We start from the raw sequence: 16,540 nt of genomic DNA, 5'->3' as shown, positions 1-16,540 counted from the left end.
AGTTATTAGTCTTTTTAAAATGCTGGAAAGATTTGATTATGAATTTGTTTTGACCTTCAGTAGTAAGTCACCATGAATTCAACATGATGTACTACTTCTGAATACTAACCTTTTTAAGACGAAGAAAAGCTTCTTTCTTTTTCATATAACCCTTTATTGTAGATGGTTCATTTTTAGGGTATCCCCATTAAACTGCCACAAATTAGATTCCCATTATATTAAATCAATGTATAGCCAGATGCAGAGTAGATGATAGTATAATAGGAATCACAAATGATGCAACTAGAAGACTGCAATGATCCTGATGTCCTTTGGGAGTTCTTTATATACTACTAAAGCTATGAATGGTTACTGTCATGGTTACTCCAGGACTGCATCATGCTTCTGATTTTAAACAATGGCCCTGGTATGAGGATCAAAAAAGCCACAAAATAAGGACATTTTCAGAAAACAGATTTTTCTACAACTTTGGAATTCATCAGGTTTACACACAAAAAAAAACTTATGGGGGGGGTTAGAGAATGTTTGAAAACCTTGCCCCATATTGGGTGGAAATCAACATCTCTCTTCTCTACATCAGAGCCCTCCATTCTTCAGGTAAGAATCTGTTGGTTTTCCTAGGCCCCCAGAAAATCCAGTTGGCCTTGACCCACCTGGTGGAACGAGATCCCAGAAAAGCTAAGGTCCCTGACAGAGCTGTCTAAGTTCCGCAGGGCCTGCAAGATGGAGCTCTTCCACTGGGCATTTGGTTTAGGCTGGGAGGGAGTTGAACGGAGTCCCACCCTGGCTGAGCATCTCTGTAATATATAACAGCTAATGCTGATTGTCTGGCTGGACTTAGTAAATTATGTTGGGTGATAGTTTGTTCTGCCATCTTGTGGGTTTTTATGTGTATTGCCATTGTTTTAATGGGGGGTTTATGGGGAAACTGTTATGGTTTTAATCGTTAGCTGCCTCAAGGTAACAAAAGCTGTGAGAGGTGGGATATAAATCCAAGAAATAAATAAAATAAATAAATCATGAGATCTTGGCCAGTTTGAAGGCTGCTTAGCAATGCTATTAATAGGGACGCACTGATGCAACACAAGCTGGGCAAAAAGGCAGACAGGAGACACCAGTGCTGTCACCACTGATGAGTGAATCAGGGACTCTGTGAGTGGTGGAAGAGGAAGGAAGTTGTAGGGCCACTGCTACCAGTAGGGAATCAGCAATACTATAAGTGGGTGGAAAGTGAGGGAGGGAGGGAATAAGGGTAGGCAGGCTGCAGGAGAAAGTAGGAACAAGTGGTGATGAAATATCCCTTCCCCTGCAGATTTCTCACAGGTCCTTTATAGTAGATATCTACATGCATTATAGATTTAAGCAATATACAGGCATTGCATCAACCCAAGTGATTTTACATGGAGTAATTCTTAACTGCGATGGTAGTTGGGTAGACAGACAGACCGGTTGAGGGCAATTTTGCCCTTCCAGCAATGTGCAAAGAGTATCTTTATTCACCCATAGCCTTTGTTCATTCTTTTGCCCCTTCTTCTTTCTCGCAGGTGATTGTCACTTGACGGAATGGTCGGAGTGGAGCTCTTGTGAATTAATGTGCATTGATGGCAGGAGCTTTGAGACGATGGGTCGCCAGTCTCGGTCAAGAACATTTATAATTCAGAGTTTTGAAAACCGAGATAGCTGCCCTGAACAGGAGTTGGAGACACGGCCTTGCTCTGGTAGGGGGACTGCCTTTGTTTTTCTCCTCCATCTCCTAGAGCTGCCCACTTGTGCACTGCCTTGAAAACCGATTGCTGTTGTCTTGTTTGTGTCACAGGAGGGAAGTGCTATAACTACGTGTGGAAAGCAAGCCTGTGGCAAAACAATGAGCGCACGGTGTGGTGCCAGCGTTCCGATGGAGTGAATGTCACAGGTACATTTGCTGCATAACGCTGTAAAATTGTACTAACTCAAATGGAACCCTGTTTTCTTTTTGAGAAACAAAGGAATTTTTATCTACTCTTTTCCAGAGGTGTGGGGTGTGGGTCATGTCCTAGAATCAGAGGACGAACTCGGATTCCACCAGCTCCGACCATCTGCTGCTGCTAGGACTATACCACCATATACAGAGATTGACCTACACTGTAAAAGACAGGGTGTTAGATAGACATGGGCAAATTACTGCAGTTCTGTCCCATATTTAGCATTCAGTCACTCTCTACTCCTGGGGATTGGATCCAAAGATCCATTGATGGAGAAGATCCCCAGGAATTCACATCTTTCTCTTCTCTTTTTACTCCTTTATTTTCTACAGAGACTATAGACACTAGAGGACAATGTTTGTGAGCCAGTGTCATATAATGCTTAGATAAATCAATCAATCCGCACTCGGTCTTTGGCCAGTCATTCTCTGTCATCTTTACCTAAATCACAAGGTTGTTGTTAGAATAAAGGGAAGGAGAAGAATAAAGTGTTCCACCCTGAGCACCCTGGAGGAAGGAATAGGACAAATGTATTATATTAAATATATATAAATGCAATTAGGATCCATACACTAAAGAGATGGTATTCTATCTGGTTTACATCTGAAGGTACAGAAGCATGAACTTCTGGGCTTTGAAACTAGAGAAGGCTGTGTGCCAAAGAGGTGAATTTCTATGTTCTTGGAGGCATTCCTGGTAGTTACAGACTAAATTCATGGATTCAGTCCCAGAAGTGCATCCTTCTGAACTCTGAGAACTGATCCAGATACTTACAGAACAAACTGTAAATGCCAAGAGTCAGATTGCAACTTGCCTGGGCTTCTTGTTGAAATCTCTTGGATTTAGATTTGGTCTGATAAACCATGGAAGGGATCAGGGATCTGGTTTCAGCTTTTGAAATCTGACCTAGTTGAATTTTGCAGTCTTTCTTAGTGTGTCACAAGCATAATACAGGTATACAACAGAGCAAAAAGATGCCAACAAAGCAAATATTACCAGCCAACTCCTGCAAAACTATACATTGCTTTACGCTTACCAGTACTCCCTGGCTGAATATCTAGGGCCATTCTGCACAGTGCTAATGTTGCTAAAGTCTAACTGTTGTGTAACGCTATTTTTTAAACATTATGCAAGATGTCGTACACAATCCGCAACACTCCCGCAAAAAGCGTTTCGATGTAGCGCTTTTCGGGGAATCGTAAAAAGTGGATTTCCCCTAAAAAAAAAAAAAAAACCCCGCTTCACTCCTGAGAACAACCTGCAACACATCCAAAAAATACATGTGCATTCTCAATATACTGATAGAAAGAATGTCCCTCCCTCGCTCTCGCCCCTGAGCTTCCGGAGACGCGATCTCCATTTCCCCCCCTTAAACCGGTGAAAGCAACAAATAAGCAAGGCTTCTTCATCTGAAGTCCCTCCACAGAAATGCTTAAAAGTAAAGCAAAGCTCCCTTCTGTAATTGTCTTTAAACTTTCCGAGCACAATACAGCCCCCTGTTCGACACTGCCTGTAATTTCGACCAGAAATTGCACCCATCTGGGGGAGGGGGGGTTTCTACTTGAAGAGCATGTAAATGATTAAGTGCCAGCTCCTATGCCAGCAAAAAAGGTCTTTCTGAAACATCTAATGGACAAATATTAGTTGCTACTGGTGATTTTGGGTTTTTTAAAACAGTTTTTAAAGTGAAAGAGGCTTTCCAGGAGCATGAACACAACAGTTCATTGGCTGTTCTGTTGGATTGATGGCCAGGGGTGGGAAGAAGCGCAGAAAAATATTGCCTCCTTTGTTGCAATTCCTGTGAGACCGGAAACTTGTGGGTAACGAAAGCAGCGCTAGTGGGAGAGCCTTTTTTCTGCTAGAAATGGCTATGTGTGTTGTCAAGACCTGCCGCTATTAATTCTAGCACTTTACAATAGCTCTTACATTTAGCTACATTGGCGGTTCTGCGGAATTTCTGCTAGAAATACCTCTAAGATGCTATAATGTAAATTGGTCCATCCATGCAGGGGCAATATATAGGGTTGCCAGGAACAGGTTGGGAAATATCTGGAGATTTTGAGGGTGGATCTTAAGTAGGGTAGGGTTTGCATAAACAAGTTGCTTGAAGAAGAAGAATTGGTTTTCATATCCTGCTTTTTTCTACCTGAAGGAATCTCAAAGCAGCTTACAACTGTCTTGCCTTCCTCTCCCCATAGCAGTCACCTTATGAGGTAGGTAGGGCTGAGTGAGTTCTGAGAGAACTATGACTGGCCCGAGGTAATGTGGCAGGCTTCATGTGGAGGAGTGGGGAATCAAACCTGGCTCTCCAGGTCAGAGTCTACCACTCTTAACCACTATACCACACTGGATCTTGAGGAACATAACACACACTATGCAGTAACAAACCTAGGTTTACCAGAAAGTATATCCACAGTTAGGGAGCTTGCCATCAATCCTAGATCTTAGTTATATCTGTATGAACCATTTGTTGTCACATTCCTGTATTATACACTTAGAGATTGTGTTCACTTAGAGTTATGGATGCTAAAATTTCCTTTTGCTCTGGTAGCTTTGGAGTGCAATGAATCCATCATTTTTTTTTCTCAGAGAAAGTAAATATCACATTATGGCAGTATATTTGCAGACATTCCTGCCCCATTTTGATTGTTTAAAACTGATTTATCTTGACAATTTCTCTTCTAGGTGGTTGTTCTATTCAAATGCAGCCGTCAACAACTAGGCATTGTAACCCCGCCTGCAGAAAACCCTTCTCTTACTGCACGCAGGTAATCCATATAGTGCAATTTACATAATCAGAATTTTAAAAGCTAATAAATGATCTTTAGGATTTTTCTTAACAACTTTCCAATACTGAGATACGTGTGTAACTTAGTATGTATAACATGCCATCTAGAGGAGATATCAGATATTTGATTTGTTATTTAGCCAGAACTTTGGGGAAAGAATGTATGTAATCAGTGAGTGGAGAACTATGAAATATTCTGTAGAATTCTAGCTGTGCTTACGAAGAACAGTTATTCGTGTTCTTCTCATATCTGTTTGCTTAATTCATTTTGTGACATAATCAAGTAAGGTGAATTGTGACAATATGGCCATGGCAACATGGTCCAGAAGCTAGTTAAGCACGTGCAAAGTTGACCCTTGTGACTACCTTTGAAAACACTTAATTTTTGTACCCACATTCTGAAAAGAGACATTCGAAGCAACCAGAAAATGGCCCAAGTACACATCTCAGTAGTGTCATTGTGATCAAAAAGAAAACCTGAGAGATATATGCCATATAAAGCTCAAAAACTCAGCAGTGGTGTTTGTGTATGACACTTCAGATTTTACAAAGAGAAATGCATGCAGCAGATCCCCTGCCTTTTGTATACATGTTTGTTTGTTTTACTTTTAAATAATCAGACACAGGTGAATTTCAGAGTTCAGTGGATCTGGGACTACAGTGCTATCCTTTTAAAGTCAACAGGAAAATTCTCAATGGTTGCGCTGAGGAAGTTTAGTCTGTCACCCCAGTGGTGCCTCTTGAAAGTATTCTGCATTTCTTTTCATCCCTTAAATGCATATTTTGCTACAGTCAGAACAGGCTTCCTTGCGTGGCGGTGGGTTCTCCTTCCTTGGAAGTTTTTAAGCAGAGGCTAGGTGGCCACCTCACAGAAATACTAATTCTGTGAATTGAGGCAGATTGTAAGTGGTTGGGCAAAGGGGATTGTGTCCATGCTTGGCTCTTGTGGCCCTTTCTTTCATACCCAGGAAAATGCCAATTGCCAGGGGTTGAGAGGCGAATTTCCTCTAGGACAGACTGGCCATGGATTCTGAGTTTTTTTTGGGGGGGTGGGGGACATCTAGCCATGGAACTGGGTCACTTTGGGTGGGCAGGTAGTTGTGAATGTCCTGCATTCTGCAGGCGGTTCGACACGATGACTCTGGAGGTCCCTTCCAACTCTGTGTTTCTATGAAATCTTTGAAACATTGTGTTATATATCCTGAAACAAAGGGCTGTATCCAAAGATTCCCTTGAGCAAATGTAAGGACATTTCTACTCAATGTAGAGATTAGTTTGCCACTTTTCCCTTTCAGTAAGGGCCTTGAGGGTCCTGTGATTATCAAAAATGGTTGAGGGGGTAGGATCAGCATAAAAGAAGAAGAAGAAGAAGAAGAAGAAGAAGAAGAAGAAGAAGAAGAAGAAGAAGAAGATGAAGAAGAAGATGAAGAAGAAGATGAAGAAGAAGAGTTGGTTCTTATATGCCACTTTTCTCTACCCGAAGGAGGCTCAAGGCGGCTTACAGTCGCCTTCCCATTCCTCTCCCCACAACAGACACCCTGTGAGGTGGGTGAGGCTGAGAGAGCCCTGATATCACTGCCCGGTCAGAACAGTTTTATCAGTGCCGTGGCGAGCCCAAGGTCACCCAGCTGGTTGCATGTGGGGGAGCGCAGAATCGAACCTGGCATGCCAGATTAGAAGTCCGCACTCCTAACCACTACACCAAACTGGCTCTCGAATTTGAAGCAAAAGGGAAAAGTCAGCAAAGATCTGTTCCATGACTACAACTCTACTCACATTTCTTTGGATTCAAGACTGTATTTTGCCAGCCTCTCTGTTGTTGCCGGGGTTTCAGTGGAGCAATGATTTTTATACAAGACTGATTTTATTTTCAGCATTTTCTGCTGTAATGCTTTTATGTCGACAGGGTGGAAAACAAACAGACCACCTATTGCTTTATTGTACCTAATATGAATCAGACACTGTTTTTGAGTCTATAGAAACAGCACTACCTGTCCTAAGTACTTAGGATGAATTGGGCTTCAAATCTAAACAAATAAATACTTCATTTGAGGTTAAGATGTGGAAAGCCAACCTGCCTTTCAGCAGACACTACTTTTGTAATGAATTTCTCTCACACAGTTTGAACACAGTTTGAACAAACTGTTTTCACTATCTCATGCATTCTTGTTAACTAGAGTGGAGTCTGTGGTTGCGAGAGGGGCTATACAGAAATAATGAGATCAGATGGTTTTCTGGATTATTGCATGAAGATACCAGGCTTAGAAGATAAGAAAGCTGATGTTAAAACAAATGCTGCAAAAAATAAACCTGTCAACTCTAAAATGCATGACATTTTCAAAGGATGGTCTATTCAGCCTTTTAACACAGGTAAAGATGATAATTACTTAATTCTTCAATTAATTGATTGATTAATTATGATCCAATATAATAAAGACTTAGCAGGTCCATCAACATGTTGCAAAATCATCACTCTGTAGAATGACTGGGATAGTTCTACTGGCTTGCAGCTAAAGATGATTTCACAAGCATTCCATCTGTCACTTGTAAAGATGCAATTATCATTGCTAGAGTAGAGATCTGAGCAAAAACCTACAGTCCAAACCTCAAAATGGTACTTCCTGAAATATCTGTGGAGCTGTAATTAATTGCAGCTAGGTTGGGCATCCAAAAATGTCATAAGAGAAAACAAAAAAATTATGAAACATTAATCCAAAATCTATGTACTTATTACAAAATGCATTAAAACTATGCATTAAGAACGCTGGCACATCCCACCCTTGAAGTGGTGAATATTAGAACTAAAAAGTCCTGAATCTATATAACCTAAGTCCATATTTCAAGGTTAAAAACACTGAGCCAGTAAGATAGGACCAATAATTTAATATATCTAGGTTGATAACCTTGAACCACATTAAAACAGGACCAAATGCATTTCAGCCGGCAAAGCCTTCTTCAGTGATCAAATTTTGGACTATACATATACACTGTAACATATAAGCATGCGTTTATGTCAAGGCAAGTTGCTTATAAGACATTCCTGATATCCTGTGTGGCAAAGAAAAAATTGGTTATGTGAAGGTTATCTTCAACTTTTAATTGACAGGTTGATACATATATGTGTACTCTACAAGTTACGATAACCATGGTCAGAAAGGACTATTGAACCTTGGGTGTGTTTGCTGAAAAGTTTAAGATAGCCACATATTGGAAATCTTTGGCCATTCAAATAGAGAGCTTTAAATGGCAAGAGCAATATAGGAGAGCACTGAAGCAGCTGTGAAAATGTGGAAGCTTCCTAAAATGTGGGCAGGATTTTGCCAACAAAACTGTACTTAACTGCACAAAATTGTGGAAAACCAAAGCATCTTCAAAATTAGAACTGCTGTTTTTCATGGCCCACAGCAGGACACCATCTGCATTTTTCCCGGCTGGATTTAGTGTGGAATTGTTATTACATTGCTATAGAAAGAGGCATGGCTGACACATTTGTGTTTTGGTGGTTGCAAGGTATCTGGGTTGATGATGATGATGATGATTACTAATAGCATTTGGGGCCTATGTACAAGTTTGCACATGTATATTTTGTCTTATTTTTTTTTCTTCATTTGTCTGCCTCAGATGGGAAACTTAAAATGTGGGTCTATGCAGTTTCAGCAGGCGGGTTTTTCATTATAATTTCCTTAATCTTTACATCTTATCTTCTTTGGTAAGTATTATGAGTGTTTGTGCCTTCCCTTCCTCTATCTTTGTTATTTATTTTTGCAGCAATTTTAGGGTGGAAGTACATATGTGTCGTTTCCAAATTACTTGTTCTGGTTATTTCTTTTAACACACTGGAGCCGTAAGGGCTGCAATTTCAAAACAAAGGCTAATGTAAGGGACTCTCTCTCCCTTGCACAGTTTTGTTGCTTGAAGTCAGTGTTTTAACCCATCTTGGGGTAAAACATGCAACTCTTTTAATGGTTTCATACTATGTAATACAATTATTGAAAACCATCCCGAGCCAGTTTCCCAGGAGAGGCAGTCATGTCAATCCAAATATATATAAATATGTACATAAATGTACTTGGAAGCTAAGTACTTCCAATCAAGTACTTAATCAAAATGAATTAAATAAAAAATAATTGTGTTTAAAATGCATAGATCAAAGTCTACTTTGCCTTCCATTGGATGTAATGAGGAATAAATTTAATTTTAAATATCTGTATTTTTTCATATTATATCTAAACTTTGCTAGTTTACTAATCTTCTCAAGGTATGCAGAAAGGGTATTCTCCATACTTTTAGTTATCTGCTGGGACTCTAAGGAGCAAAATATAAGTACAAGAGAGATCTGTAGCTTTGTTTGATACCATCACCAGATCTGCTCCCATGACTGAAACAACTTAAAAAGTAAAACACAGATATTTTATGCCTACAAGAAGCCCACATGAAGAAAAAACATGAACATATTTTAAATAATATTTTTTGGTGAAAGTGCTAATGCTAGAAAGGCAAAAGCTGAGCAAAAACAATTAAATGCTGCCAGTCATATAGCACAGTGGTCCCCAACCTCCGGTCCGGAGACCGGTCCCGGTCCGCGGATCAGTCGGTACCAGTCCGTAGCTCTTCCCCAGCTGCTGCCTCAGGGGCTGCCCTGCCAGTCTGCCGCCAGCTCACATTTGGTGCTCTCCAGCGGTCGCCATGGCCGGGGCTCCCCCTTGGTGTGGCACTGCGCAGCTGCTGCTGGCAGCACCCCCCAGTGGGTGACAGGAAGTCAGGGGCACTGGTGGGAAAGCAAGTGGAGCAGGGGCCCAGGTGGCAGTGGCAACATCCCTCGGCAAAAGACTACCCCCCCTCCGGGCCTCAGTAAAATTGTCAAGCGTTGACCGGTCCCCGATGATAAAAAGGTTGGGGACCACTGATATAGCAGTGAAGCGATTCAAAAAGAAGTTATCCTACATTAATCAGTGTGGTATTGACCCATACTACTACAACACAACAGCCAAATTCTGTATGAACAAACAGGGAGGCATGGGTTCCATGTGTATGTGCAGGGAAGCCTGGCAAGGGCTCATGGGAAGTGTAGTCCATGAACATCTGGAGGACCACAGTTGCCTACCCCTACTCTAGCAGATATCCTAAGCAGAAGCACAGGCATAAATCAAGAACGGTTGGTCGCTAACCAGTACCTGGCCCTTATGTTCAAAGAATTGGGTTACCCAGACATACAGACATAGATCTGCCAAATGCTGCCTTTATCGCTTCAAATATAGAAAAATATAGACACACTGGGAAACCAATATGGCAATAAAATATCCAAATTGGACTTATATAGAGTCTTCTCTCTTCAGTAATTCTTTTATTCTTATTATTTCACAAAAGTCCGGACGCATTTCACCTTACAGCTTTTTCAATGGACGTTTTTTATATTTAAGGACCAACTTCAAGTGCCACAAGCTAAGCGCCACAAGCTAAGTTTAGCTATTGTGAGCATGACCTTATACTCTATCAAGAGATTTCTTAATATGTTGAAGGCAGCTGCAGGCAGGCAATCACTTGTGGATGCATTCCAGTTATGCTGGCATGGTCACCTTTCCTATGGGTACCTCCCAGCTGGAATGATGGCCAAGTTAAGGATGGATGAAACCACCTGAATACTTCTGGTTATATACTAGCCCAGAAGAGTGTGTTTTCCAATGCTGTGACAGCTGGTGAAATGAATCCACAGGGTTTTACCCCCAGCATACAATCCCCTCCAAGCAGGCCCAAGCTTTTTCTTCCTGGCTGGCCTACAACTGCTCATTTCCCTATATGTACCTGTACAGAAGAGTACTCAATGAAGTATAATGTAAGGTAAGTGCAATGTCATTTTCTCATTTCCAAAGGATGAAGTCTAGCCCCTCTTAAGCACAGTTACAGTGGGAAACCTTTAAATATGGTCCATTCTACTGAAATAATTAAGATAACAGAGTGGTTCACAATGATTGATGTTGGCTCAGAGGAATACCAGATTTACTGAAGTTATGTTTTTATTTATTTTTAGCAAAAAGCCAAAACAGCAACAACATTCTCCTCCACAACAAAAGTGTCTGACCTTAGCCTACGATGGAGACGTTGACATGTAACATGGAAAGAAATCCAAATGTAGACATCAACTGCCTTAACTGATTTCCCTTTTGTAATGTTCGAACTTCTCAGCTTTTTGTTTGATTTTTGAGGAATTTCACAACACCTGATAAAAACCGGGCAGAAGACCATGATTGCAAACAACAGTTTTTTGCATTTGGCTTCATCTGAAATGAAGTATTAAAGGTTCATCTCCTTCTTGTGACCTTTTCTCAAGGGAGACCTCAGAAATGCATCTTTTTCTGTGTGACCAACCAACCAACTTCTACTGATTTTTACCTTTTAAAGCATGACAATCTGGTGGAATAAAGGTGACATTTTATTGTAATGGACAAGTAGGACACTGCGTCATTATGCACTATATTAGTGCAGGCTTCATTATTTTTTCACCTCTTTCAATAATGAGTTTTCTAGTGTTTACATCCAAGTTACATTTGAGACTGAATGCTGGTTCTTCATGTATTTTCCAGAATACATCAAAGGAAGGTCAAGGCTTGTGGAATTTCCTGGGCTTTCAAAATTATTTTGTTCCTTAGGTGGGAAAATAATCTCAACTCCCCTTTCAGCAGAAGAACAAGATGATGAGCATTTATCAAATGCAGCACAAAAAGTGGGTCTGGATGGCTTTCTGATTGTGTGGGATGCAGTGAGTTTTGGTTTGGGGTTCAAAGCAAGACGACAACAAAGAAGAGGGCAAGAGTGCTTGAAGATGGATTTTAAATTGATAAGCTATTTAGATACATTTTAACCATTGAAAACTGTCATTCAGTTGAATTAATATGAACTCCACTTTTGTAATTTGAATTTTTCTTATCTGGAATATTTGTAATTTTTTTTAAGCTTATTCTCTGACCTTATTTATTATGCATTTAACACATAGAGGGACAAAAAAAAACCATTTGTAGAAGGTCTTGCTTTTTAGGGGGGGAAAAAGTTTCCAAATCTACATTCTGAACATCTTGAAGAAGCTAAGTGTTTGTAATAGTATGTGTTGCAAGTGAGAAAGTGCCATCTTGTGGTATTGACATGTATTTATACACAAATAAAATGCTAAAGGGAGCGGGAATGAAGTTGCTTGAGATACTTTGTGATCTCTGTAAAAGTCTTGGTGCAGCAGGAGACAAGAAATCTCATCATCATCTAATCATGCAGCAATTATGGAGCCAAAGACATATAAGAGTGATTCAAAATGGCTTCAGGAAGCAATTATTCAATAAGCCCCAGCATATTTCAAGCTCCAGGCACTCTCCTTCAGAAAAAAACAAATATTGTTATGGATGAAACCTCCTCTTTAGAGGGTCTCAAGGACTTTCCTGTAGCATATTAGGTCAACATTGAAAATATAAATCCATGTATAAATAGCCAATTTAGAAATAGCTTAGCACCAAGTATTAAGTCTGTGACAAATAGTTTGGTTGGCTAGCCCAAATGCCTTTGAAAGGAGAGAGGAATACAAACTCCATTCCTGAATAGCAGATGCTTGAAAGACAGACTGCTCTGTGTTTCTCACTGCCTAACAAACCTAATTAAGCACTATGAAGACAATGGGGCCAATTACCCCTGGAGAGTAGAAGCCCCAGACCAGTAGGTACATTTTGTGGCTGCTCTATCCTGCTGTATCCTGCTTCCCAACTGTATCAAAGATAGCCCTGACAGTGTATTAAATTGGTCATAACCTAATCCTTACAGATAGTAAAGGATTTCCTCCTGTCCATAATGGAGCTGTGGAGAGGCAATTATCATCAACCACAGTGACATCTCTATTGTTCTGCAAGAAAAGAAAGATTGGCCCATTTGCAGTTCATGCAAGCATGTTTAAATATTTAACCAAATTCTACAAGGCTGGCATTAATTTCTCCAGCCCATAATCATATTTTCATATGTGGATGAAGGACAGATTATTTTAAGGGCAATTTCATTTTATTCTAAACTGCAAAGCAACACATCAGATATTCAGACCTTAAAAGGACAGGCTAAAATCTGAGCTATGGTATATATTAAAGTAGTTACTTACCACAACAAATTAAGCGCCAGTAAAGCCTGAACAATTTTATCTGAAAAGCACTTGAAATTCCATCCTAATTATTTTGAAGGCAGTATTTATGAGGAGATGTTGACTTTGTTAGGTCTTCCTCAAATGTAATAATCCCCCGGTACTCACTCTACTTCCCAGCTTCTCAAGATTTGATCTCCCTGTTGTCTTTTCAGCTGAATTACAGCCGTACGAAGTGCCCATTTGGAATAGGTTCACCAAGCCAGGGGAGAGATTGCATAGTTTTATGAATAAAGCCAAAACCCCTCACAGAAAAAAGCTTTAAAGATGGGTGGCTGGCATTTAAACAATTTTTGATTAATATAACCCCATTTCCTTCCTTAAACAGCTTCGGTCAGAGTTGGGATTCTATGCAATTGCGATTCGGCTTTAAAAGATGCTGGGAGTTCTGATCTCCATCTCATCTAGTCTGACTATCAACCAAGCAGTTTTGCAATTTTCTACTCCCACACAATCCTGCCATTCCTTTAATAAGCACAGGTATATGTGAAACATGTGAGTTCAGCAATTATTGATGCTCTGAAGAAATGCCTTTTGAATTTGGAAGCTCCACATTGAGAGTTGTAACTATTTTTCCCTCTTCTCTGGACAGAGCCAACTAATTGCTCACCTTCCTTCAAATGCAGTTGGGTGTAGCTAAGAGTCAATGGATGGGTCAGCACCCCTCCTTCCTCCAAGCAGGCAGATAAAGTCTGGGAGATTTTGAAGTGCTAGACAAACTCCTGAACCTCTCCAGGATGTTCTTCTTTGGTCCAGTTAATCAGGTCAGTGAATGGGGAGAAGGAGAGGTGATAAAAGCCAGGGGAGCTAGGAAGAAGCCCTCTTTTGTGGGGAATCCATCTGTGCACAGGATCTCTGACTCTTAGACAGGCAGCCATTGATCATATGCTTGCCTGAAGAAGGCTTTGGGGGTAATGGGAATGTGATAGAAAGCTGTACATTCTGGTGGTCCTATATTTAACATAGGACATGTTTAGTCAAGAGGGGCAGGATTGCATTTTTACCCAGTTTCTTTTGAATTCTCTTGTTCAATCAGGTGCTGTGCTAAAACTATGCTTGTAACACTTTTCTTTTTAATAAATATTTTATAACTTTGGATGCTGGCAGTGGTTCTCTGTCCCACATAGACCCCTATCATCTCAGAAATGCTATTGAAAGAAGGGAGCTCCAGGGAGGGGAGAAGATTGACAACTGGCATGCAACTATTACTCCAGGGGTATACCCAGCCATTAACTGGCCCAGCTGTGACCAAGCACAATTGCCCTGTTGTGACCAAACACTGCAAGGCTATAGGTCTGAGAAGCGAAGCTGGATGTTCTGACCACCTCATCAGGCAATCCCATTTAAAGGTCAGTGGGGGAGGCATGCCCAAGAGAGAGAGAGAGCTCCAGGAGTTGGCAACCCCATGGAGTGGGCAAGGCAAAATAGGGCCTACCCATGCTACCACAACTGCTGATCCCACAGATTATGTAACTGTTCTAGAGAAGATGTTCAGTGCTGTCATTTATATTTCAGGTGGATGTATTAAACTCCATTTGAGACCATAAGCGTTTCCTTGAATCATAAAGAAATTGCTAAAAGTACAGTCTTCTACTCTGATAAATGCACATGTTTGTGACAATTAATTCACTCCCTAACAAAAGAATGTGGGTTAACAATGTATGAGACTTTCCATTTGTAAAAGCTATTTGTGGAATAGGAAACAAAAGTCAATGTGTAACTCCTGTTAAAAACAATAACTTAATTTCAAGTAAAAAGTACAATTTTTGTTCTTGAATTTGATACACCTCCTAGCTCACCTCCTACTGCTCCTGAGGGAGCAAACAATTACCCTTTGAATGTAAAAAGGAATATTTTTAAAAGTATAATTCTAATGCAGACACTTGACTTATGAGCAGGGGAGCCTGGTGGGGTGGGGCTGTGTTTCAGTGGTAGAGAATCTGCTTTGGACGCAGAAGGTTCCAGGTTCAATCCCCACCATTTCCATTAAAGAATCATGTAGTGGATGATGTGAAAGACCTCTGTTTGAGCCCCTGGAGAGCCACTGCTAGTCTGAGTGGACTATACTGACGTTGGTGGACCAATGGTCTGATATAGTTTATGTCAGACTCCTGTTTTTGTGTTGTTGATTCATTAGGATGGAATCAAGAGCACTTCCACATGTAGGGGGATTATTACCAATTCCCTATTCTTGCTGTAGGCCTCCATATCCTATTATGTTCAGGTGATGTCCTATCCACAGACCTCTGGATCATCCTTTAACAAACTGCAAATAAAAGGCATTCAGTCGAGTTCCTTCATTTTCTAAACTTCTTTCCCAAATTGCTAGGATACCTGCCTGCATCTCTTAACATGCCCATTCATAGGAAGGCATTTCTCATTCTAACTCCATGAATGTTGCCACTGCAATGTTTGCCTTTGTGCCAGTGTTCAGATTCATACCAGGCGGAGTCTACAGAAACATGGCTAATACCTATTGGCAACAGGCACACTGACAGCGGGGCCCAACATGTTCATCTGGAGTTTGAGTCTCTGTTCACTGAAGCTATTAAATGGCTCCCATTGATTTCTGCTGAGCTAACTAAGGGCTTGGCGACCTGCTATTTATTGCTCGGTTGCAGCTTTTTTGTCTTTAAAGCTTCTTGCTGCTGTGTTAACTAATCAGGCCTCAAAAAGCCTCCAGTGTGGCTGAGAAGTAACACTGCTTAAATAATTAAGGCACTTGGCTATGCCACTTGCAACCCTTCCTTATTTAAGGGGCTACATGCTGAAAGGAGACAAGTGATAATGGATTATATTTTTAGGGCTCAGGAGAGCAAAAGGTCCTGTGAGGTAATACGACTGTGTTCAAGTTGAGCTCAGCCGCAAAGCTGGGAGGAAAGAGGGTCATGGATCTACTGAGTGCTGTAGACCAAGTGGGGACCGAGAGGAGCCTTATCTTCCGATTTGTATGTCCCCGGTATTTTTGTAAGGAGTGTTAAAGGAAGCCACAGCAATAAGGCATAAGTTAGAATACCAATAGTAAACTACTGTCAAGCTAAATCACGGAATGGGGGAAAGAACAGCCATTAAACAACATTTATCAAACAAGTGTCCAAAATAAGCAGACTGACCAAAGTGAAAAGAGAATATAAAGACATAAGTGGAAGTGGAAAGAGCGAGATCGGCATGGTGTGGGTCAAGAGGCAGAACTGAACTCAGAAACCCTGGAGGGGGGGGGACCAATTAATATACAATCATGAACAATGGATCTTCACACTATTGATCAGTTTCGGTTTAATTCCCGTGAAAGAACCCTTGCATAATTTTATGGTTGGGGGTCACCACAACATGAGGAACTATATTAAAGGGTCGCAGCATTAGAAAGCTTGAGAACCACTGAACTAGAGGAACAAGGTGGAATGGAGATTAACATTAGCTGAGTGGCAATTTGTCAGAATGGGCATAAGAACACAAGGAGATCTCTGTTGGATTAGATTAGTGGTCTCACACACTGACCAAATAGTTCCTCTTGAGGGCCAACAACAGGGCATAGAGTCCAAGACCTTTCCTAGATGTCACCTTCTAGCACTAGGATTCAGAGGTTTAATGCATTTGAACATGGAGGTTCCCTTCAGTCACTAGGGC

At 40.8% G+C, this 16,540-nt stretch overlaps 1 protein-coding gene across 4 annotated transcripts in view; it reads left to right on the top strand.

Annotated features, from left to right (window-relative positions):
* THSD7B (thrombospondin type 1 domain containing 7B) overlaps positions 1 to 14,009 on the top strand; it is a 702,862-nt gene extending 688,853 nt beyond the window's left edge. For all 4 annotated transcript variants that reach the window (XM_077320192.1, XM_077320193.1, XM_077320190.1 and 1 more), the window contains 6 exons: positions 1,545 to 1,718; positions 1,817 to 1,912; positions 4,647 to 4,729; positions 6,927 to 7,119; positions 8,371 to 8,458; positions 10,778 to 14,009. In XM_077320192.1, the coding sequence (XP_077176307.1) occupies positions 1,545 to 1,718; positions 1,817 to 1,912; positions 4,647 to 4,729; positions 6,927 to 7,119; positions 8,371 to 8,458; positions 10,778 to 10,859 (716 nt within the window). In that variant the 3' untranslated portion in view covers positions 10,860 to 14,009. The remainder of the gene's footprint in view (positions 1 to 1,544; positions 1,719 to 1,816; positions 1,913 to 4,646; positions 4,730 to 6,926; positions 7,120 to 8,370; positions 8,459 to 10,777) is intronic.
* The last annotated feature ends 2,531 nt before the right edge of the window (positions 14,010 to 16,540 follow it).

Source organism: Paroedura picta, chromosome 2 (assembly GCF_049243985.1).
Source record: "Paroedura picta isolate Pp20150507F chromosome 2, Ppicta_v3.0, whole genome shotgun sequence".
Classification (NCBI taxonomy): Eukaryota; Metazoa; Chordata; class Lepidosauria; order Squamata; family Gekkonidae; genus Paroedura; species Paroedura picta.
The sequence above is the reverse complement of the archived record's forward strand: the minus strand, read 5'-3'. Positions and strand labels throughout refer to the sequence as shown.